Below are 24,996 nucleotides of genomic sequence, written 5' to 3'. Positions count from 1 at the left end.
TTTTTTAACAGTTATCTGCTGGAGAGTAAAGAAAACTTTATGTTGAGCACTGGGCGCGTGCATTCCCTCAGGTAAGAGTAATTTAAAGGGGAACATTATCACCAGACCTATGTAAGCGTCAATATATACCTTGATGGTGCAGAAAAAAGACCATATGTTTTTTTAACCGATTTCCGAACTCTAAAAGGGTGAATTTGGCGATTTAAACACCTTTCAATTGATAGCCTGTCGGAGCGATGACCTTTCACCCGTGACATCACAACATGAAGCAATCCGCCATTTTCTCAATCTTATTACCTGCACCAAGTCAAATCAGCTCTGTTATTTTCCGTTTTTTCGACTGTTTTCCCGTACCTTGGAGACATCATGCCTCGTCGGTGTGTTGTCGGAGGGTGTAACAACACGAACAGAGACGGATTCAAGTTGCACCAGTGGCCAAAAGATGCGGAAGTCCCTCGTTTGTTCTGCTCACTTTACCGATGACAGCTATGCTACGACAGAGATGGCAAGAATGTGTGGATATCCTGCGACACTTAAAGCAGATGCATTTCCAACGATAAAGTCAAAGAAATCTGCAATATCTGCCCGAGTGCGAGCTATTCAGGGACGACGGCAGTCTCTTCCCGCAGACGAGCGAGGTAAACCCCCTGGATATGATTTATGCCACTTCTTTTTCTGTCTCGTTTTGTCCACCAAACTTATAAAATTGTGCATGAATGCACAAAGGTGAATTTTGTTGATGTTATTGACTTATGTGGAGTCTGCTAATCAGACATATTTGGTCACGGCATGACTACAAGCTAATCGATGCTAACATGCTATTTAGGCTAGCTGGATGTACATATTGCATCATTATGCCTCATTTGTAGCTATATTTGCATCCAGCCTTTCCCTCCACCCACATTTAATGCCAAACAAACACATACCAATCGTTGGTTAGAAGGCGATCGCCGAATTCGTCCTCGCTTCCTCCCGTGCCGCTGTCTGTCGTGATATGGCTCAATAGCTTCAGTTTCTTCTTCAATTTCATTTTCGCTACCTGCCTCCATACTCCAACCATCCGTTTCAATACATGCGTAATCTGTTGAATCGCTTACGGAGCTGAAATCTGAGTCTGAATCCGAGCTAATATCGCTATACCTTTCTGTGCTATCCGCCATGTTTGTTTCTGTGAGGTCACGCAGTGACGTCACAGGATAATGGACGGGTGGATATAACGACGGTTAAAATCAGGCACTTTGAAGCCATTTTTAGGGATATTGCGTGATGGGTAAAATTTTGAGAAAAACTTTGAAAAATAAAATAAGCCACTGGGAACTGATTTTTATTGGTTGTAGCCCTTGAGAAATTGTGATAATGTTCCCCTTTAAACATAACTAGAAGAGGCAATTCCTGAAGGAATTGCATGTGAATGCTCTATGCTGATGTTAAAGTGAAATGCTGACAGAATGTAGTACGAATGTAAGAAGAATTTGAATGTTGAAGGGCTGACGCTGAACTGAAATGCTAATGGAATGAAAGATGAATGTAGATATGGTTTAAATGTTGAAATCGTTTAAACGGTTTGAATGCTGGAATGGTTTGAATGTTGAAGAGTTAGAATTTCGAGGAAAAACGGAATTTGGTTTGGAACTTTGGAAAGTGTTAGTTTGAATGTCCAGGATAAGAGGAAGGTGTTAATGTTGGAATGGTTTGAATAGGTTAAAAAATATGGGAATTGTGCAACTTGGAAAAATCTCCCATTCATTTTAAGAGGAACTTCCTGGAAATTTGTGAATTTAGGGAAAAGCGCGATTTTTTTGAAAATGATTGGGACGATGAATGTCATAAATGAGCTGAATTGGTTGGGGTTCGGAATTGTTTAAATCAGGCAAGAAATGAGAAAATCTGGAAATGTTTTGAACTTGGAAAAATGGTAGTTTGAATTTCCAGAATGGTGGAATGTGTTGAAGGTGGAATAGTTTGAATGGGTTAAAGATATAAGTTTGAAAAATTGCCAATTCATTTTGAATGGGGAAAATGCACAAAAAAAAGGAAATACAGGAAATCTGGGATTGTTGAAGTAGAGCACACGATTCCTGAACAGGCTGAACATTTTGAAGTTGAAACGGTTTGAATCGGATGAAAAATGTGGGAGTTGTGGAACTTTGAAGAATGTCCCATTCATTTCAATTGGAATTTCCCAAAAAATTGGGATTTTTTTGGGAAAATGGTAAGAAACTTCAATGATCTGAATAAGTTGAAATGGTTGGTTTTGAAATGTTTCAAATCGGTCGAGGAATGTTGAAGTAGTAACTGAGGTAGTTGAATTGAGGAATGGTGTTACAGAATTCTTGGAATTTCGGGAAAACCGGGGATTTTTCCAGTTAAAAAAAAACCTTAAATTTTTGTCCTGATTAAGAGGAATGATTTGACGGTAGAATGTTTGAAATGCGTTGAAAAATGTGGAAGGAATAGTCTCCAGAAAAAAGGGTGGAAATAGGGCTTCGGAAAACCATGAATTCTGGAAAATCCTGGAATTTTTTGGAACTGGGAAAAAAAGACATTTGAATTTCCAAACTAGTGAAAAATTTTGAAGGTGGAATAGTTTGAATAGGTCGAAAAATGTGGACATGGTGAAAGTTTGAAAAATGGCCAATTAATTTTGTATGGGAAAAATATTCCGGAAAAACCTGGAATTCAGGGAAATCTTGGAATTTTTATAATTTGTCAAGGGAAAGTCCACTATTCCTTAATAGGCTGAAGAGTTTGAAATCGGAACGGTTTGACTCTGGTGAAAATTTTCCAAAATGGTCGAATGTGTTGAAGGTGGAATGGGTTAAAGATATAAGTTTTAAAAATGGACAATTCATTTTGAATGGGGAACATGCACCAAAAAAAGGAATTCTGAGAAATCTGGGATTTTTTTTTTTAGAATTGTTGAAGTAGAGCACACTTCCAGAACAGGCTGAATATTTTGAAGTTGAAACTTTTTGAATCAGATGAAAAATGTGGGAGTTGTGGAACTTTGAAGAATGTCCCATTCATTTCAATTGGAATTTCCCAAAAAATTTGGATTTTTTTGGGAAAATGGTAAGAAACTTCAATGATCTGAATAAGTTGAAATGGTTGGTTTTGAAATGTTTCAAATCGGTCGAGGAATGTTGAAGTAGTAACTGAGGTAGTTGAATTGAGGAATGGTGTTACAGAATTCTTGGAATTTCGGGAAAACCGGGAATTTTTCCAGTTAAAAAAAAAACTTAAATTTTTGTCCTGATTAAGAGGAATGATTTGACGGTAGAATGTTTGAAATGCGTTGAAAAATGTGGAAGGAATAGTCGCCAGAAAAAAGGGTGGAAATAGGGCTTCGGAAAACCATGAATTCTGGAAAATCCTGGAATTTTTTGGAACTGGGAAAAAAAGACATTTGAATTTCCAAAATAGTGAAAAATGTTAAAGGTGGAATAGTTTGAATAGGTCGAAAAATGTGGACATGGTGAAAGTTTGAAAAATGGCCAATTAATTTTGTATGGGAAAAACATTCCGGAAAAAACCTGGAATTCATGGAAATCTTGGAATTTTTATAATTTGTCAAGGGAAAGTCCACTATTCCTTAATAGGCTGAACAGTTTGAAGTCGGAACAGTTTGACTCGGGTGAAAATTTTCCAAAATGGTCGAATGTGTTGAAGGTGGAATGGGTTAAAGATATAAGTTTTAAAAATGGACAATTCATTTTGAATGGGGAACATGCACCAAAAAAAGGAATTCTGAGAAATCTGGGATTTTTTTTTTTAGAATTGTTCAAGTAGAGCACACTTCCTGAACAGGCTGAACATTTTGAAGTTGAAACAGTTTGAATCGGATGAAAAATGTGGGAGTTGTGGAACTTTGAAGAATGTCCCATTCATTTCAATTGGAATTTCCCCAAAAATTGGGATTTTTTTTGGGAAAATGGTAAGAAACTTCAATGATCTGAATAAGTTGAAATGGTTGGTTTTGAAATGTTTCAAATCGGTCGAGGAATGTTGAAGTAGTAACTGAGGTAGTTGAATTGAGGAATGGTGTTACAGAATTCTTGGAATTTCGGGAAAACCGGGAATTTTTCCAGTTAAAACAAAAACTTAAATTTTTGTCCTGATTAATGATTTGACGGTAGAACGTTTGAAATGCGTTGAAAAATGTGGAAGGAATAGTCGCCAGAAAAAAGGGTGGAAATAGGGCTTCGGAAAACCATGAATTCTGGAAAATCCTGGAATTTTTTGGAACTGGGGAAAAAAAGACGTTTGAATTTCCTAAATAGTGAAAAATTTTGAAGGTGGAATAGTTTGAATAGGTCGAAAAATGTGGACATGGTGAAAGTTTGAAAAATGGCCAATTAATTTTGTATGGGAAAAACATTCCGGAAAAAACCTGGAATTCATGGAAATCTTGGAATTTTTATAATTTGTCAAGGGAAAGTCCACTATTCTTTAATAGGCTGAAGAGTTTGAAGTCGGAACGGTTTGACTCTGGTGAAAATTTTCCAAAATGGTCGAATGTGTTGAAGGTGGAATGGGTTAAAGATATAAGTTTTAAAAATGGACAATTCATTTTGAATGGGGAACATGCACCAAAAAAAGGAATTCTGAGAAATGTGGGATTTTTCTTTTTAGAATTGTTGAAGTAGAGCACACTTCCTGAACAGGCTGAATATATTGAAGTTGAAACGGTTTGAATCAGATGAAAAATGTGAGAGTTGTGGAACTTTGAAGAATGTCCCATTCATTTCAATGGGAATTTACCAAAAAATTTTGATTTTTTGGGGAAAATGGTAAGAAACTTCAATGATCTGAATAAGTTGAAATGGTTGGTTTTGAAATGTTTCAAATCAGTCGAGGAATGTTGAAGTAGTAACTGAGGTAGTTGAATTGAGGAATGGTGTTACAGAATTCTTGGAATTTCGGGAAAACCGGGGATTTTTCCAGTTAAAAAAAAACCTTAAATTTTTGTCCTGATTAAGAGGAATGATTTGACGGTAGAACGTTTGAAATGCGTTGAAAAATGTGGAAGGAATAGTCTCCAGAAAAAAGGGTGGAAATAGGGCTTCGGAAAACCATGAATTCTGGAAAATCCTGGAATTTTTTGGAACTGGGAAAAAAAGACGTTTGAATTTCCAAAATAGTGAAAAAATTTGAAGGTGGAAAATTTGAATAGGTCGAAAAATGTGGACATGGTGAAAGTTTGAAAAATGGCCAATTAATTTTGTATGGGAAAAATATTCTGGAAAAACCTGGAATTCAGGGAAATCTTGGAATTTTTATAATTTGTCAAGGGAAAGTCCACTATTCCTTAATAGGCTGAACAGTTTGAAGTCGGAACAGTTTGACTCGGGTGAAAATTTTCCAAAATGGTCGAATGTGTTGAAGGTGGAATGGGTTAAAGATATAAGTTTTAAAAATGGACAATTCATTTTGAATGGGGAACATGCACCAAAAAAAGGAATTCTGAGAAATCTGGGATTTTTCTTTTTAGAATTGTTGAAGTAGAGCACACTTCCTGAACAGGCTGAATATATTGAAGTTGAAACGGTTTGAATCAGATGAAACATGTGGGAGTTGTGGAACTTTGAAGAATGTCCCATTCATTTCAATGGGAATTTCCCCCCAAAACTTCAATGGTCTGAATAAGTTGAAACAGTTGGTGTTGAAATGTTTCAAATCGGTCGAAGAATGTTGAAGTCATGTTGAATTGAGAAATGGTGTTACGGAATTCCTTGAATTTCGGGAAAACTGGGAATTTTTCCATTTAAAAAAACAACTTTGTTTTTTATCCTGATTAAGAGGAATGATTTGTCGGTACTTGCGATGAGGTGGCGACTTGTCCAGGGTGTACATCGCCTTCCGCCCAATTGCAGCTGAGCTAGGCACCAGCGCACCCCGCAACCCCCAAAGGGAATAAGCGGTAGAAAATGGATGGATGGATTTGATGGTTTAACGGTTAAAATGTGTTGAAAAATGTGGAAGGAGTATTTGCCAGAAAAAAAGGGGGAAATAGGGCTTTGGAAAACCAGGAATTCTGGAAAATCCTGGAATTTTTTTGAACTTGGAACAAAAGAAGTTTGAATTTCCAAAATAGCGAAATATGTAGAAGGTGGAATAGTTTGAATAGGTTGAAAAATGTGGACATGGTGGAAGTTTGAAAAATGGCCGATTCAATTTGAATGGGAAAGATGTCCCGGAAAAACCTGGAATTCTGGGAAATCTAGGAATTTTCTGGAATTTGTCAAGGGAAAGCCTGCGATTCCGTAATAGGCTGAACAGTTTGAAGTCGGAACGGTTTGACCTGGTTGAAAAATGTGGAAGTTAAAGCACGCCAAGATCTGGAGAAATAGAATAAATAGATAAATTTTGGTGTAGAAAACAATATGTGTGAATGCTGGTTATCAATGCAGAGATTTCCATGTGTCAGGGTTTTAGTATGTGTTTTCCTTCCCATCAGAATGCCGTCAAAGCAGAAGGCCCAGTGGATGCAGAAGGAGCAGAAGCGCAGAAAGAAACTTCGTAAATTCCTAAAAAGGCTCCAGAACAACGACACCTGCAGCATGCCGGGCCTCACCTGCTTTACTCATGACAATCATCACTGGCAGACCGCCCCCTTCTGGACAAGTGAGAACGAACAAATAACTTGACTTTGACTTTATTCTTTATTTCGATCACAACATCCAAAAATACTCTATCACTACAAATTTAAACATGAGAAATAAAATAAGTATATAGCATACACCAGTGGTTCTCAACCTTTTTTCAGTGATGTTCCCCCTGTGAACATTTTTTTAATTCAAGTACCCCCTAATCAGAGCAAAGCATTTTTGGTTGAAAAAGAAGAGATAAAGAAGTAAAATACAGCACTATGTCATCAGTCTCTGATTTATTAAATTGTATAACAGTGCAAAATATTGCTCATTTGTAGTGGTCTTTCTTGAACTATTTGGAAAAAAAGATATTAAAATAACTAAAAACTTGTTGAAAAATAAACAAGTAAATAAAGATAAATTAAGATTTTTACACATAGAAGTAATCATGGGATTGTAATAGAGATCCATCTGGATTCATGAACTTAATTCTAAACATTTCTTCACAAAAAAAGAAATCTTTAACATCAATATTTATGGAACATATCCTCAAAAAAAATCTAGCTGTCAACACTGAATATTGCATTTTTGCATTTCTTTTCACAGTTTATGAACTTACATTCATATTTTGTTGAAGTATTATTCAATAAATATATTTATAAAGGATTTTTGAATTGGTGCTATTTTTAGAGTATTTTAAAAAAATCTCACCTTCCCTTTGGCATACCTTCAAGGACCCCCAGGGGTACGCGTACCCCCATTTGAGAACCACTGGTATACACTATAGTGTACATCGCATTATAGTACATCAATATATTTAGTATACAATTACAGAACATGTATATGATTACATCCAATATGGGTCTATGCCCCCCGCAAAACTCCATCATCTCAGCATTCTTTTAAAAGGAAAAACTGTATGGAAAACAGGACAGCAGAATGTACAATAAACAACTCCAGTAGTTTTATGAACTGATGTGATGATAATGTACATCAGTACAGTGGATGCAAAACAATAACAATACTGAAATAAACTGCAACAAAAAAAAACTGTGCAATTAACAATACAATTCATCTTCATAACACGGTCACTACTGCCTAGTTTCTCCTGTTATATTCCAATCTTTACTGTTATACCTTTATTCTTATCGTTGCTTTTTATTTGTATTCGTATTGTTATATTTTTGTATTTTATTTTTCATTAATACCCCCCATTATTTACTTTTTACTTTTTAAATTCGATCTCAATTCTGTACACTGCTGCTGGAATTTTTATTTTCCTGAGGGAATGCAGGAAAATTAATCAATAAAGTACTATCTATCTATCCATCCATCCATCCATCATCCATCCATCCATCCATCCATCCATCCATCCATCCATCCATCCATCCATCCATCTATCTATCTATCTATCTATCTATCTATCTATCTATCTATCCATCTATCCATCTATCCATCTGTCCATCTGTCCATCTGTCCATCTGTCCATCCGTCCATCTATCTATCTATTTTCCTTGGAGATTGGACTTGTACAGTATCTCCTTGCGTCAAACACACCATCAGCAGTTTTTCTTTTTTTTTTTTTTTTTTAAATGGATAAATGTCCGCCGTTTGAATAATATTTTTACATTTGTGACTGGCGTTAGACGCATTCTGCTTCAGTATGGTGCGGACCAGCAGTGAGACGCACAAATTAGCGACGTGCTCGGACATGTTTTTGATGATTTCTTTCTTTAATTAAATGAATCACATACCTTTTTTTTTTTTAATTCTCAGCACTGTCCTTCACTGCCTTCCCATGGATGGAAAAACAAATATTGTCATGCCTGTAAATCAGGTTTATGTTCGGTCATGTTTTGTTTTGTTTTTGGACTCTTGCTTCACATTTTGCACTTCCTGGTTTTGTTTGTTTCCATGCCAACCCATTAGTTTCCACCTGGTCCCCTTAGTCCCGCCCCGATCCTCAGCCTCTCACACCTGTTTCCAATTACCACAGCAGTATTCAAGTCATTTGTTTTCCTTTCCTCGGCCTGGCTATTTTACCTACTGGACTGTGTTGAACCCTTATGACCACGCACCTACCTTTCCTTGCCGGACCCTCATGCTTTGCCACTCTGTTTATTGTTTGACCAAGCCACGTAAGACTTCTTTGTATATATGCCTCAGTGCTAGTTTTTGGTTTGCCTTGTGCCTTTCATAGTATATTATGTTTGTTTGTAGATAGTCTTGCCTTTGTGCTGTTTTGGTTTAAAGTTTTTTAGTATAGATTATTATCCGCCACCGAGCGCGCTTTTTTTTTTGCCTTTTTGTATTTTGAGTATAAATAAAAAATTTACTCACGTTCACGTCTCGCCCGTAGAAGAAGCTAAATAAATCCATGTCACAGTCCTGACAAATGTATGTCAGTCTTTAGCTATGAATTAATGCGAGCGAAGTTTTGGGCGTAAGTTACGGGGTTCCCGGTGATATTTGCTACACTGATTAACAGCCAGGAGGCTGGTAACTCTTATTTTTGCTTGCCTAATAAACCCTCTGAAGTTGAGGTACCACTAAACAACCTTACTACGGCAAAACCTGTGTGTTGTATGGAAAGAACACCACAGATACAGTGGGGCAAAAAAGTGTTTAGTCAGCCACGGATTGTGCAAGTTCTCCCACTTAAAATGATGACAGAGGTCTGTAATTTTTATCATAGGTACACTTCAACTGTGAGAGACAGAATGTGAAAAATAAATCCAGGAAATCACATTGTAGGAATTTTAAAGAATTTATTTGTAAATTATGGTGGAAAATAAGTATTTGGTCAACCATTCAAAGCTCTCACTGATGGAAGGAGGTTTTGGCTCAAAATCTCACGATACATGGCCCCATTCATTCTTTCCTTAACACGGATCAATCGTCCTGTCCACTTAGCAGAAAAACAGCCCCAAAACATGATGTTCCCACCCCCATGCTTCACAGTAGGTATGGTGTTTCTTGGGATGCAACTCAGTATTCTTCTTCCTCCAAACACGACGAGTTGAGTTTATACCAAAAAGTTCTATTTTGACCACATGACATTCTCCCAATCCTCTGCTGTATCATCCATGTATCCATTTTGGTATAAACTCAACTCGTCGTGTTTGGAGGAAGAAGAAAACTGAGTTGCATCCCAAGAACATCATACCTACTGTGAAGCATGGGGTTGGAAACATCATGCTTTGGGGCTGTTTTTCTGCTAAGGGGACAGGACGATTGATCCGTGTTAAGGAAAGAATGAATGGGGCCATGTATCGTGAGATTTTAAGCCAAAACCTCCTTCCATCAATGAGAGCTTTGAATGGTTGACCAAATACTTATTTTCCACCATAATTTACAAATAAATTCTTTAAAATTTCTACAATGTGAATTCCTGGATTTTTTTTTCACATTCTGTCTCCCACAGTTGAAGTGTACCTATGATGAAAATTACAGACCTCTGTCATCATTTTAAGTGGGAGAACTTTCACAATCGGTGGCTGACTAAATACTTTTTTGCCCCATTGTAGAAGGATGGAAAGATCCAAACTGTGCTGCTTGGTGAAAACATGGTCTATGTTTAGCTCCTGTGCATCCCAGTACAGGTATGATGAAAACAAAGTTGTTACATCCGTTTTCCACCCCTCCCTCCCTCAGTGGGCCCATTCTGCGCATGCACCAGCGCCAACAACAACACGTACTGGTGCCTGCGGACCATCAATGACACACACAACTTCCTCTTCTGTGAATTTGCTACTGGTTTCCTGGAGTATTTCGACCTCAACACTGACCCCTACCAGGTAACCAGGCAGGAAATGACTTCCGAGCTCACAAACATGTGCCAACTTTTCCATTTCGGGGGACTTACGATTTCCAATTATTTTTTTTTTTGGTTGGTATTGTGCTTGCAGCTGATGAACGCTGTCAGCAGCCTGGACCGCGACGCTTTGAATTCCCTGCATCAACAGCTCATGGAGTTGCGTGGGTGCAAGGGACATAAGCAGTGCAACCCTGAAAAGGGTGAGGAAGAAGCCGCCGAAGGCAAACATGATGGATTGTGACGTCTCCGCTCCTGTCTGTGTGAGACTTATGTTACTTCCATTTCTTTTCAGGAGGCAAAGAACGAAACTACTTTAGTGAATACAGGTATTTTGTTCCCTCTCTTTCCTCCTGATTACTTTTACACACTCTCACAGATGGAATTTCGTGTTACAAAAAAAACCCCAGGGCGGTTTTAACTTCCCGAGTCTTTGCTCCAATTAAACTGAAACTGATCCCTTCAAACAGAAGCCTGTGATGGCCACAATGCACAAATGCTCTTTTTCGTGATGAAGTCTAATTAATTGTCTCTGCTGTCTGTCCTTGTGTGTGTGTGTGTTTACACCTGTGTGTTTGTCTACATTTGCTCTGCACGTGTATAACCGTGCTGTGCATGCTTCAGGCCAGTTCATCGTCGAAAGAGGCCAAAAGTGAAGAAACCGTCCTCCAAATCGCTGTGAGTTTGTCATACCCCATCTGTTTCTCTTGTAGCTCGCCAAGCTCCCCTTCTTCCAACCACATTTTACTTTGCTCATATGGCTTAGCAGCATGCTTAAATTCCATGTACCTGTATTGCAAACATCAGTGACTTGCGGTCAAGGTAGGCATAAAACTCTGTTATAAATGTATTTTATGTTGGATAAGCAAACACACGTAAATATATATTGCGGCGTAAGTGGGGATCAATATTAGGACCAATATTGTTCAATCTCTATTAGAGATGTGCTCATACTTGCCAACCCTCCCAGATTTTCCGGGAGACTCCCGGAATTCAGCACCTCTCCCGAAAATCTACCAAAATTCAGCAGGAGCTGGAAGCCATGCCCCCACCCCACAGTTCAAACATGCACAGTTCGAAGCTTGAAAAGGAGGATTGCATTTGACAGCATTTTTAAAAACAACTGCTAATCCTCCTCCTTTTCGGCTGGACGACCGCGGAGAATTAAAGCAGAAACACTCCGGAGGCAGAAGTTCATTAAGAGGGGCGGGCTCACCGGCTCTCAGCCATGTTTCCGTCACACAGAGGAAGTGAAAAAATCCTTCAGGATAAACGTTTTGTTTGTCAAAGATCTTGCATTCACAAGACCGAACCTGGCGGGGGCCAGCACGTCTAAGGGCGCAGTTAATCCAGGTGGGGCCCGACACACAGCCCGCAGGTGGCGGGGGAGAGGAGCCACGAGGCAGTAAAGGAAGGCAGGAATCCGGCCAGGTGAAAAAGCTGACTGGGACGTCAAAAAACCAGCGTCGAAGTTGATCATATCAGTGGGAGAGGGGCAAAGATTCAACAGTGTTTGGCGGTCATACACAAGCAGTTAGCTGACAGAGACTAAAATAGACGCAAACAACACAAAAATGAACAGAGCTGACAGCGAGAGACGGCAGGGCAAAGCACATACTGGCGCCATCTTCTGGAAACTCAGAAGTGACGTTACTCAAATAGTGAAAGGTAAGTGTTGTTGTTGTTTTTTTTATTAACCAGCAAGCACAGTACAGTTAATAGAACTGTTTTTATTACTGTGTATTTGATAGGTGCCGTCTGAAATTCAACTATTTATTTTATTTATATATATAATAAAATAAATATATGTTGCTACAATTCACTGAAAGTTAAGTATTTCATACATACATAACTATATATATATCCATCCATCCATTTTCTACCGCTTAATTAATCCCTTTTGGGGTTGCGGGGGGCGCTGGCGCCTATCTCAGCTATATATATATAAATATATATATATCTATATATATATATATATATATATATATATATATATATATATATATATAGATATATATATATATGTATGTATGTATATGAAATACTCGAGTTGGTGAATTGGCTGTAAATATACACCCTTTCCCTCTTAACCAAATAATGCTGAAAATTGTATTTAAAACAAAAATCAGTGTTTTAAAATCCAGTGTAAAAAAAAATGTCAATGTGTACAAAGTATGTGTAAAAAACGTCCTTCTTTAAACATTCTGTAAAAATGATGTGTAATAAATTAAGTTTACAAAAAATCAAAGTGCAAAAAATTGGGTGTAAAAAAAAAATTCACTATATAAAAAATAATATGAATAAAGCTAAATATGTTCTGGACCAAAACGCACTTCATATTCTCTACTACTCGCTAGTGTTATGAGTTATTGTGCATAAATATGGGGAAATAACTACTAAAGAGTGCTTAAATGTGCTAATTGTGTTTCCCCAAAATTTTTTTAGGATTAGAGATGTCCGATAATGGCTTTTTTGCCGATATGCCGATATTGTCCGACTCTTAATTACCGATTCCAATTTCACCCGATACGATATATACAGTCGTTGGAATTAACACATTATTCTGCCTAATTTTGTTGTGATGCCCCGCTGGATGCATTAAACAATGTAACAAGGTTTTCCTAAATAAATCAACTCAGGTTATGGAAAAAAAAATGCCAACATGGTACTGCCATATTTATTATTAAAGTCACAAAGTGCATTATTTTTTTTAACATACCTCAAAACAGCAGCTTGGAATTTGGGACATGCTCTCCCTGAGAGAGAATGAGGAGGTTGAGGTGGGCGGGGTTGGGGGGGAGGGGCGGGGTTGAGGTGGGCGGTGCATATTTTAGCGTCCCGGAAGAGTTAGTGCTGCAAGGGGTTCTGGGTATTTGTTCTGTTGTGTTTATGTTGTGTTACCCCCAGGGATCAATAAAGTACTTCCGGGGACGGCGTGGCGCAGTGGGAGAGTGGCCGTGCGCAACCCGAGGGTCCCTGGTTCAAATCCCACCTAGTACCAACCTCGTCACGTCCGTTGTGTCCTGAGCAAGACACTTCACCCTTGCTCCTGATAGGTGCTGGTTGGCGCCTTGCATGGCAGCTCCCTCCATCAGTGTGTGAATGTGTGTGTGAATGGGTAAATGTGGAAGTAGTGTCAAAGCGCTTTGAGTACCTTGAAGGTAGAAAAGCGCTATACAAGTACAACCCATTTATTTATTTATTTATTCTATTCTATTCTCACGGTGCGGATGTTCTCCCGAAATGTGTTTGTCATTCTTGTTTGGGGTGGGTTCCCAGTGCGGCGCATATTTATAACAGTGTTAGGGTTGTTTTTGTACGGACACCCTCAGTGTGACCTGTATGGCTGTTGACCAAGTATGCCTTGCATTCACTTGTGTGTGTGTGTGTGTGTGTGTGTGTGTGTGTGTGTGTGTGTGTGTGTGTGTGTGTGTGTGTGTGTGTGTGTGTGTGTGTGTGTGTGTGTGTGTGTGTGTGTGTGTGTGTGTGTGTGTGTGTGTGTGTGTGTGTGTGTGTGTGTGTGTGTGTGTGTGTGTGTGTGTGTGTGTGTGTGTGTGTGTGAAAAGCCGTATGTATTATGTGACTGGGCCAGCACGCAAAGTCAGTGACTTTAAGGTCTATTGGCGGTCTTTATTTCTCCCCATGTCCGTCTACCACTCCATACAGTGGTAATTTAAAAAATCATAAATTTAACTTTTTGAAACTGATACCGATAATTTCCGATATTACGTTTCAAAGCATTTATCGGCCGATAATATCGGGAGCCTGATATTATCGGACATCTCTAGTTAGGCTCATTCATAATGTCGGTTATAGAGAAAATTCAATTTTTATATATTCCATTTCAATGACTGTGCGCATTTGCGAACAACTAAAATAATGTACGAAGCAAATTATAACCTGCTTCCCAAGAATGTACAACAATTCTGCTCGACAAAAGAAGAGAAATATAAACTTGGTGAAAAATATTCATTTAAAAAATGTGAATGCACGTACAACACTTACAATATTTAGTATATCAGTATCTATCCATCCATCCGTTTTCTACCGCTTATTCCCTTTGGGGAGTCGGGGGGCGCTGGTGCCTATCTCAACAACAATCGGGCGGAAGGCAGTGTACACTCTGGACAAGTCGCTACCTCATCGCAGGGCTAGTATATCAGTAGGTGGAATCAAAATATGGAAGGGATTAAGCAAAGAAATCAATCAATGTTTATTTATATAGCCCCAAATCACAAATGTCTCAAAGGACTGCACAAATCATTACGACTACAACATCCTCGGAAGAACCCACAAAAGGGCAAGGAAAACTCACACCCAGTGGGCAGGGAGAATTCACATCCAGTGGGACGCCAGTGACAATGCTGACTATGAGAAACCTTGGAGAGGACCTCAGATGTGGGCAACCCCCCCCCTCTAGGGGACCGAAAGCAATGGATGTCGAGCGGGTCTAACATGATACTGTGAAAGTTCAATCCATAGTGGCTCCAAGACAGCAGTGAGAGTCCCGTCCACAGGAAACCATCTCAAGCGGATCAGCAGCGTAGAGATGTCCCCAACCGATACAGGCGAGCGGTCCATCCTGGGTCCCGACGAGCGGTCCATCCTGGGTCTCGACTCTGGACAGTCAGTACTTCATCCATGGTCATCGGACCGGACCCCCTCCACAAGGGAGGGGGGGACATAGGAGAAAGAAAAGAAGCGGCAGATCAACTGGTCTAAAAAGGAGGTCTATTTAAAGGCTAGAGTATACAGATGAGTTTTAAGATGAGACTTAAATGGTGTACCAATATGATCCACTTTAAGAAACTGTTTAAAGTACAAGGAAGAAGAATCCAGATAAACATCCTGAACCTTATCAAAAAAATTCATCTCATGTAAATCCCAACTTGCTTAGATATTCACTTCATTGATATTATTTGTGTCACAGATTGAGTACAGGTAGTGAACCAACTGTTAGTTATTACTATAAAACAGAAAAGGGGTAGGATTAAATAAGATCTGAATCTTCCTGCTCCCTTTCGGACATGTTGTAATGAGAAATTGGAAATATGTGATGCACCATATTGCAACCGTATGCATGTTCAAAATAAACCAATGCCATAAATACAGGGTCGAGATGAGGCTGCGGTTATCCAAGCCTACCCTGTGATTGCACAATCCTTTTCCAAACTGGGTTGAAGTCCGGTTAGTCTGCAAGTAGTCGCCGATATAATGTTAGCATAAACATTTAATCAACACATTGGTTTTCAACACCCTGTGCAATGTCTTTAAAGTACAGTGGGGCAAAAAAGTATTTAGTCAGCCACCGATTGTGCAAGTTCTCCCACTTGAAATGATGACAGAGGTCTGTAATTTTCATCATAGGTACACTTCAACTGTGAGAGACAGAATGTGGAAAAAAAAATCCAAGAATTCACATTGTAGGAATTTTTAAGAATTTATTTGTAAATCATGGTGGAAAATAAGTACTTGGTCAACCATTCAAAACTCTCATTGATGGAAGGAGGTTTTGGCTCAAAATCTCACGATACATGGCCCCATTCATTCTTTCCTTAACACGGATCAATCGTCCTGTCCCCTTAGCAGAAAAACAGCCCCAAAGCATGATGTTTCCACCCCCGTGCTTCACAGTAGGTATGGTGTTCTTGGGATGCAACTCAGTATTCTTCTTCCTCCAAACACGACGAGTTGAGTTTATGCCAAAAAGTTCTATTTTGGTTTCATCTGACCACATGACATTCTCCCAATCCTCTGCTGTATCATCCATGTATCCATTTTGGTATAAACTCAACTCGTTGTGTTTGGAGGAAGAAGAATACTGAGTTGCATCCCAAGAACACCGCACCTACTGTGAAGCATGGCACGGGCTTGTCGTTGCCATTTTTCTACTGAGAGGAAAATAACGTTTTGATTGATTGATTGATTGAAACTTTTATTAGTAGATTGCTCAGTACAGTACATATTCCGTACAATGTCGGGGTCCACATTAACCATGGCATTCGTGTCTGTATTCCACAAAACTGCCTTTATGAGCCTCTTTTAAACTACCCAGAAATCATTCCCATTTTTATATTAGATTTCAAGTTCATATTATCATCTATTATTACACCTAGAAGTTTGACTTTCTCTCCTACTGTTGATGAATATTAACATTATTTTAGTTTAACTGAACTTGTCAATTTCTTCTGTTATCATTTGTATTAGCTTCTGTGTGCGCACTCCTGAACAAAACGCAGTTAAATCGTTTCAGTTTAGTCTTTATTTGAAGGGAAAATGCTCAGAAACATTAAACTGAAATACAGATATGTTCTGTACCAGATTATAGCTAAATAGCTCATTTCCATCTGCAGTCCTTGGCTACCTAAATTAAAGAGACACAAAAATTATGCAATGAAATTATGACAATAAAATCATACTATAGCATGTAATCAAATTAACGAAAGTCATAAAATGCCCTTTCATGGACACATACTTAATATAGCGATGAGTTGGCGACTTGTCCAGGTTGTAACCCGACTTCCGCCCGACTTTAGCTGAAATATTCTAAAAAAATAGCAACAATTCAAAAATCCTTTATAAATATATTTATTGAAAAATCTTCAACAAAATATGAATTTAAGTTCATAAACTGTAAAAAGAAATGCAACAATGCAATATTCAGTATTGACAGCTAGATTTTTGGTGTTGTATTGATGTTAAAGATTTCTTTTTTTTTGTGAAGAAATGTTTAGAATCAATTTCATGAATCTAGATGGATCTCTATTACAATTCCCAAAGAGGGCACTTTAAGTTGATGATTACTTCTTCCATCCATCTTCTTCCGCTTATCCGAGGTCGGGTCGCGGGGGCAACAGCCTAAGCAGGGAAACCCAGACTTCCCTCTCCCCAGCCACTTCGTCTAGCTCATCCCGGGGATCCCGAGGCGTTCCCAGGCCAGCCAGGAGACATAGTCTTCCCAATGTGTCCTGGGTCTTCCCCGTGGCCTCCTACCGGTAGGAGGCCTACTTCTATGTGTAGAAATCTTTATTTATGATCGAATCACTTGTTTATTTTTCAACAAGTTTTTTGTTATTTTTTCCAAATAGTTCAAGAAAGACCACTAAAATAAGCAATATTTTGCACTGTTATACAATTTAATAAATCAGAAACTGATGACATAGTGCTGTATTTTACTTCATCTCTTTTTTTCAACCAAAAATGCTTTGTTCTGATTAGGGCAGTGGTCCCCAACCACCGGGCCGCAGAATTTTTTATTAATTTTTATTAATAAAAACAAAAAAACGTTTTTTTGTTTTTTTTATTAACATAAAAAACACACAATTGGTGCACCAACCACAAAAACCTCCCTTTTTCATGACAAAGAAACAAAACAAAAAAAAGGGCCGCGGGACCAATTATTACGCGTTGACCGGTCCGCGGATACAAAAAGGTTGGGGACCACTGGATTAGGGGGTACTTGAATTGAAAAAAAATGTTCACAGGTGGGTACATCAATGAAAAAAGGTTGAGAACCACAGCTTTAAGGAACGCCCCCAGTATTGTTGTCCGGGTACAAATCGGGAGAAATTTGGGAGAATGGTTGCCCCAGGAGATTTTCGGGAGGGGCACTGAAATTTGTGAGTCTCCAGGGAAAGTCCAGAGGGTTGGCAAGTATGATGCTGAGTGCCAAGCAGGGATCCCATTTTTTATAGTCTTTGGTATGACTCGGCCGGGGTTTGAACTCACGACCTACTGATCTCAGGGCGGACACTCTAACCACAAGACCACTGAGCAAGGTTCAAAGGTTTAAGAAATACAGAAAGTCAGCCTCCCCAGTCATGGAATGTCACCGCAAGTCACTGGCAATCCTTTCAAGTAAACATGGCAATGCAGACGCCCCGTTCTGTCCTGTGGTATCATGTCGACCGTCGCTGTATCGTCATTTTCTTACTTCTAGGATCAGACCACTTCAGACCGGAGCCTTGCTTTGTGAAGTAACAAATACCACAAATCACACATGAACTCTGCTCTGTTCTCTTGACAGGGGCCAGATTTGGGAAGGATGGGTGGGTTAAAGTCTCCCACGACCGAACACACGACACACGCCGATGGACCGGATCCTGTACTTGGTTAGTCTGGGTTCGGGTTTTATGACGACGATACCGATTGGAGGCGTAAAGAAACTGCGAGGGGAGCCTCCGTTCATCCTGGCACTTTTCATTCCCCCCCCTGTAAGCTCCCATCAACTATAAGAACGTCCACATGTCAAATGTCGGGACACTGTGATACGCAAGCTCCCGGGCCTCACTGCTTTGTAGATACTAAGACTTAGCTTTAATCACCCATGAGATACTGGACACGAGCGGACCGAGCTGCTGCTACCCATTCATGTAGTTTTGTGGCACACGCCTAACCCCTAGCAATACCACCCACCCCATATTTTTTTTATTGTCCGTGCAAATAATTCTGTACGAATGTGGACTTTGAATTGTACAACTGACCTTTCGCCATGATTTTTTTGTATCATAGTTGAACTTTACTCTCATGAATGTCCTCATCGAGGCGGGTTTGATCGCACCCTGAACAGGTACAACCCAACCGTCAAAAATACATACATTGCCAAAAGTATTTTCAAAAGTATGCCTTGACTCACATATGAACTTGAAAGGCCATCCCATTCCTAACCCATGGGGTTCAAGATGGTGTCGGTCTACCTTTTGCAGCTATTACAGCTTCGACTCTTCTGGGAAGGCTGTCCACAAGGTTGCGGAGTGTGTTTATAGGACTTTCCAAAAGCGCATTGCGGAGGTCACACACTGACCTGGATCTCAGTCTCCGTTCTAATTCATCCCAAAGGTGTTCTATCCGGATCAGGTCAGGACTCTGTGCAGGCCAGTCAAGTTCATCCACACCAGTTAAGTTAAAGTACCAATGATTTTCACACATACTAGATGTGCCAAAATTATTCTCTGTATTTGACCCATCACCCTTGATCACCCCCTGGGAGGTGAGGGGAGCAGTGGGCAGCAGCGGTCTCCCGTCCAAAGGCAAAACCCAGTAACTCAATTTTGGTCAAAACTGAGCTGATAATAATTTTGGAGTTACTAGGTGATATGCTTTACATTAGTGTATGCGATATTGTAATTTGTCCCGTAAGTAAGCTGTTACACGTATGGCAGGACCTAGCAACTACCACATAACCGTGTATATACAACAGAAAAACCTAGTATCTCAAGGGTATCTCTAGAAGTGAGTTACTAGGTTCTGCTTTTGGACGGGAGCGGTGCCGCGCCCGGGAATCATTTATGGTGATTTAACCTCCAATTCCAACCCTTGATGCTGAGTGCCAAGAAGGGAGGTAACGGGTCCTATTTTTATAGTCTTTGGTATGACTCGGCCGGGATTCGAACTCACGACCTACCGATCTCAGGGCGGACACTGTAACCCAGTGGTTCTTAACCTAGGTTCGATTGAACCCTAGGGGTTGGGTGAGTCAGCCTCAGGGGTTCGACGGAGCCTCTGCCCTCGGAGGTCAAGACACACCCGACTCATCGTGTATATAAAAACCTCCCAATATCGGCTTTATGGATACGGCAACAGCAGAAGTCAGACTGATTTGCAGGTGTGTAATTTGTTGTGAGTTCATGCACTGTGTTGGTTTTGTTCTTTGAACAAGGTGATGTTGATGCACGGTTCATTTTGTGCACTGATTGACTGATTGGTTGAAACTTGTATTAGTAGATTGCACAGTTCAGTACATATTCCGTACAATTGACCATTAAATAGTAACACCCCAATACATTTTTCAACGTCTGGCACCAGTAAAAAAACATAACTTTGTCTTGAATTTGAAAAAAAGGAAACATTTTATTTTGCACAAAAGATGGGTTCGGTGAATGCGCATATGGAACTGGTGGGGTTCGGTATCTCCAACAAGGTTAAGAACCACTGCTCTAACCACTAGGCCACTGAGTAGGTTCTCTGTCATCCATGTCTTTAAGGACCTTGCTTCGTGCACTGGTGCACGATCATGATGGAAGAGGAAGGGGCCCGCTCCAAACTGTTCCCAAAAGGTTGGGAGCATGGAATTGTCCAAAATGTTTTGGTATTCTGGAGCATTCAAAGTTATTTTCACTAGAACTAAGGGGCCAAGCCCAACTCCTGAAAAACAACCCCACACCATAATTCTTCCTCGACCAAATGCAGTCCGAAATGTACCTTTTACCTGGCAACCTCCAAACCCAGACTGGTCCATCAGATTTCCAGACGGAAAAGCGTGATTCATCACTCCACTGCTTTAGAGCATGGGTGTCAAACTCTGGCCCGTGGGCCAAATTTGGCCCGCCGTGTAATTTCATCTGGCCATTGAGGCAATATCAAATTAACGTTAGAGCTGGCCCGCCGCTGTAACACCGCATTCACCACTAATACTCATACTCCCGATTTTCCCGGGAGACTCCTGAATTTCTCCCGATTTCCACCTGGATAATAATATTGGGGGCGGGCCGTAAAAGCACTGCCTTTGGCGTTCTCTACATGTCGCCACATCCGCTTTTCCTCCATACAAACAGCGTGCCAGCCCACACATAATATATGCGGCTCCTACACACACACAAGTTTATGCAAGGCATACTTGGTCAACAGCCATACAGGTCACACTGAGGGTGGCCGTATAAACAACTTTAACACTGTTACAAATATACGCCACACAGTGAACCCACAGCAAACAAGAATGACAAACACATTTTGGGATAACATCCGCACTGTAACACAACATAAACACAACCGAACTAATACCCAGAATCCCTTGCATCACTAACTCTTCCAGGATGCTACAATATACACCCCCGCTACCACCAAACCCCGCCCCAACTCAAACCCACTGCCGAAAAGAGGCATTAAATTTGTATTTTTATTTTATTTGATATGCCATTGATATTTTTTAATTATTTTAAACTGGATTTTGCATGTCACTATAAAGTTATATAAGCCTTGCTTGGTCAATATTCAATGTGTTTAGATCCCTATTAAAGGATTAATTTGTTCAACCTCGGCCCGCGGCTTCATTCAGTTTTAAATTTTGGCCCACTCTGTATTTGAGTTTGACACCCCTGCTCTAGAGTCCAGTGGCGACATGCTTTACACCACTGCATCCGACGCTTTACCTTGGACTTGGAGATGTATGTCTTAGATGCAGCTGCTCGGCCATGGAAACCCATTGCACGAAGCTCTCTGCGTATTGTATGTGGGCTAATTGGAAGGTCACATGAAATTTGGAGCTCTGTAGCAACTGACTGTGCAGAAAGTCGGCGACCTCTTTGCGTGGCCGAGTTGCTGTTGTTCCCAAACTCTTCTATTTTCTTATAATAAAACCGACAGTTGACTTTGGAATATTTAGGAGCGAGGAAATTTCACGACTGGATTTGTTACACAGGTGGCATCCTATGACAGTTCCACGCTGGAAATCACTGAAATCCTGAGAGCGGCCCATTCTTTCACAAATGTTTGTAGAAACAGCCTCCATGCCTAAGTGCTTGATTTTGTACACCTGTGGCCGGGCCAAGTGATTAGGACACCAGATTCTGATCATTTGGATGAGTGGCCAAATACTTTTGGCAATGTAGTGTATTTGTGTCATAGTTAAAGGCCTACTGAAATGAGATTTTCTTATCCAAACGGGGATAGCAGGTCCATTCTATGTGTCATACTTGATCATTTTGCGATATTGCCATATTTTTGCTGAAAGGATTTAGTAGAGAACATCCACGATAAAGTTCGCAATTTTTGGTCACTAATAAAAAAGCCTTGCCTTTACCGGAAGTCGCAGACGATGTGCACTTGACGTCACGGGTTGTAGAGCTCCTCACATCCTCACATTGTTTACAATCATAGCCACCAGCAGCTAGAGCGATTCGGACCGAGAAAGCGACAATTTCCCCATTAATTTGAGCGAGGATAAAAGAATTGTGGATGTAGACTAGGAAGAATAAAAAGGCGAGGGCAGTGAGAGCGATTAAAATGTTATTAGACACATTTACCAGGATAATTCTGGAAAATCCCTTATCTGCTTATTGTGCTACTAGTGTTTTAGTGAGATTATATGGTACCTGAAAGTCGGAGGGGTGTGGTGACCGCCAGTGTCTCCGGTGGAAGGAGGTAATAGTCCGCAGCTGCAGGAGGACGCAAGCTCCGCTCATAATTACAGTAAGAGCCGACTTATTACCACAATTTTTCTCACCGAAACCTGCCGGTTGACATGTGGTCGGGATCAATGTTTGCTTGACTGCTCTGTTCCGGAGTAAAGCTTCACCTTCGGGAATTTTAAACAAGGAAACACCGGCTGTGTTTGTGTGGCTAAAGGCTAAAAGCTTCCCACCTCCATCTTTCTACTTTGACTTCTCCATTATTAATTGAACTAATTGCAAAAGATTCAGCAACACAGATGTCCAGAATACTGTGTAATTATGCGATTAAAGCAGACTACTTATAGCTTGGATCGGGCTGGAAAAAATAGTCCGCTACAACCGGTGACGTCATCATACCGCGACTTTCAACAAGACATTTTGCGGGAAATTTAACATTGCAATTTAGTAAACTAAAAAGGTCGTTTTGGCATTTGTTGCAATGTTAATATTTCATCATTGATATATAAACTATCAGATTGCGTGGTCGGTAGTAGTGGGTTTTAGTAGGCCTTTAACTCCATTCCCCACCTCTGTATTGTCAGTACCGCACAGTCTCCATCCAGCTTGCTATATAATATATACCATGGTGCTACGGGATAATGATACAGAAACTACGTGTGCTGTACAGTACAGTTTGTAATTGAATGTATGTTGTGCAATTAATATAAATGTTTACAATATTTTTATAACAGCGAAGAGGCGGACCTCACTGTGTGAGTTGAAACACGGACTTGAAGATAGAGGAATGTAGAACGAGGAAATTCTGACGCCGGCAATTTGTCTTTTGCTTCTTTACATGGGAAAAGCACTTCAAAGGATTCACTGTGAAGACATCCATCTATAGAATTTACGAGGAACACAACAATGTTATGTACCTGATGATGTGATTTTAAGCGATCTACCCTTTTTTCCCCACTTTTTTCCCCCCCTCTAGCAGTTTGCCTGAGTGCTGGTAGTCATTGTGAATAAAGTCTTGTTTGACCACCAAATGTCCAGCAGAGGTCGCTGTTTGTTCGTATGGTAACACTGAGTGTCGCTTTAAGGTTCCTTCAAGCCTTAATTAAACTTTTATTACGTGCTCAGGCACAACCGTACTAATTAAATTATTATAGTGACATTTCACATGCATATACTAAACACTGAGTTGTGTTTCGAAGCGACATGTAAAACTGCAACTAAAAAATGTCTTGTTTGATTAAAAAAAAATTAAAAATGTTTTAAATAAATTCAAGTACAGAAGTCCTATTTAGTCAAATGTAAAAATTAAGCAAACAGAAAAAGACTAGCGATGGGAATTTCAGCTCTTTTCTGTGGCTCGGCTCCCAGAGAGAAGTTACTTCTTTTTTTGGATCAACAACCCAAAGATGCCTCATTTTGGTGCATTTCTTTCAATCAATCAATCAATCAATGTTTACTTATATAGCCCTAAATCACTAGTGTCTCAAAGGGCTGCACAAACCACAACACAAACCACTACGACATCCTCGGTAGGCCCACATAAGGGCAAGGAAAACTCACACCCAGTGGGACGTCGGTGACAATGATGACTATGAGAACCTTGGAGAGGAGGAAAGAAATGGATGTCGAGCGGGTCTAACATGATACTGTGAAAGTTCAATCCATAATAGATCCAACACAGTCGCAAGAGTCCAGTCCAAAGCGGATCCAACACAGCAGCGAGAGTCCTGTTCACAGCGGAGCCAGCAGGAAAACATCCCAAGCGGAGGCGGATCAGCAGCGCAGAGATGTCCCCAGCCGATACACAGGCAAGCAGTACATGGCCACCGGATCGGCCCGGACCCCCTCCACAAGGGAGAGTGGGACATAGGAGAAAAAGAAAAGAAACGGCAGATCAACTGGTCTAAAAAGGGAGTCTATTTAAAGGCTAGAGTATACAAATGAGTTTTAAGGTGAGACTTAAATGCTTCTGCTGAGGTGGCATCTCGAACTTTTACCGGGAGAGCATTCCAGAGTACTGGAGCCCGAAATGAAAACGCTCTATAGCCCACAGACTTTTTTGGGGCTTTGGGAATCACTAATAAGCCGGAGTCCTTTGAACGCAGATTTCTTGCCGGGACATATGGTACAATACAATCGGCAAGATAGGATGGAGCTTGAACTTTTAATTGTGCAAAGCCAAAAGCAACTTAGTTTGTAAACATTATATCAGTACTCTACTATTTCTTTTTGTTTATAATGTCTATTTTCTGCTGGATCTACTCTCTCTAATTTATGTTGCAGCTGTTACATACACTGTAATATTGTACATGGTCATTATTACATATTGTATATATTATATACAAATATAACATAATATACAGTGGGGCAAAAAAGTATATAGTCAGCCACCGATTGTGCAAGTTCTCCCACTTAAAATGATGACAGAGGTCTGTAATTTTCATCATAGGTACACTTCAACTGTGAG

The 24,996-nt window shown here is 40.1% G+C and overlaps 1 protein-coding gene across 5 annotated transcripts in view; it reads left to right on the top strand.

The window, feature by feature from the left end:
* Nucleotides 1-23,560, top strand: part of sulf2a (sulfatase 2a) — a 264,808-nt gene extending 241,248 nt beyond the window's left edge. For 4 of the 5 annotated variants that reach the window (XM_061874878.1, XM_061874877.1, XM_061874879.1 and 1 more), the window contains 7 exons: nucleotides 12-71; nucleotides 6,458-6,624; nucleotides 10,245-10,387; nucleotides 10,499-10,607; nucleotides 10,700-10,733; nucleotides 11,029-11,082; nucleotides 18,431-23,560. In XM_061874878.1, the coding sequence (XP_061730862.1) occupies nucleotides 12-71; nucleotides 6,458-6,624; nucleotides 10,245-10,387; nucleotides 10,499-10,607; nucleotides 10,700-10,733; nucleotides 11,029-11,082; nucleotides 18,431-18,461 (598 nt within the window). In that variant the 3' untranslated portion in view covers nucleotides 18,462-23,560. The remainder of the gene's footprint in view (nucleotides 1-11; nucleotides 72-6,457; nucleotides 6,625-10,244; nucleotides 10,388-10,498; nucleotides 10,608-10,699; nucleotides 10,734-11,028; nucleotides 11,083-18,430) is intronic. The other variant, XM_061874880.1, reaches the window with a different exon arrangement.
* Nucleotides 23,561-24,996: the final 1,436 nt, after the last annotated feature.

The sequence above is a fragment of the Nerophis ophidion genome, linkage group LG16 (genome assembly GCF_033978795.1).
Source record: "Nerophis ophidion isolate RoL-2023_Sa linkage group LG16, RoL_Noph_v1.0, whole genome shotgun sequence".
NCBI classification, from domain to species: domain Eukaryota; kingdom Metazoa; phylum Chordata; class Actinopteri; order Syngnathiformes; family Syngnathidae; genus Nerophis; species Nerophis ophidion.
The sequence above is the reverse complement of the archived record's forward strand: the minus strand, read 5'-3'. Positions and strand labels throughout refer to the sequence as shown.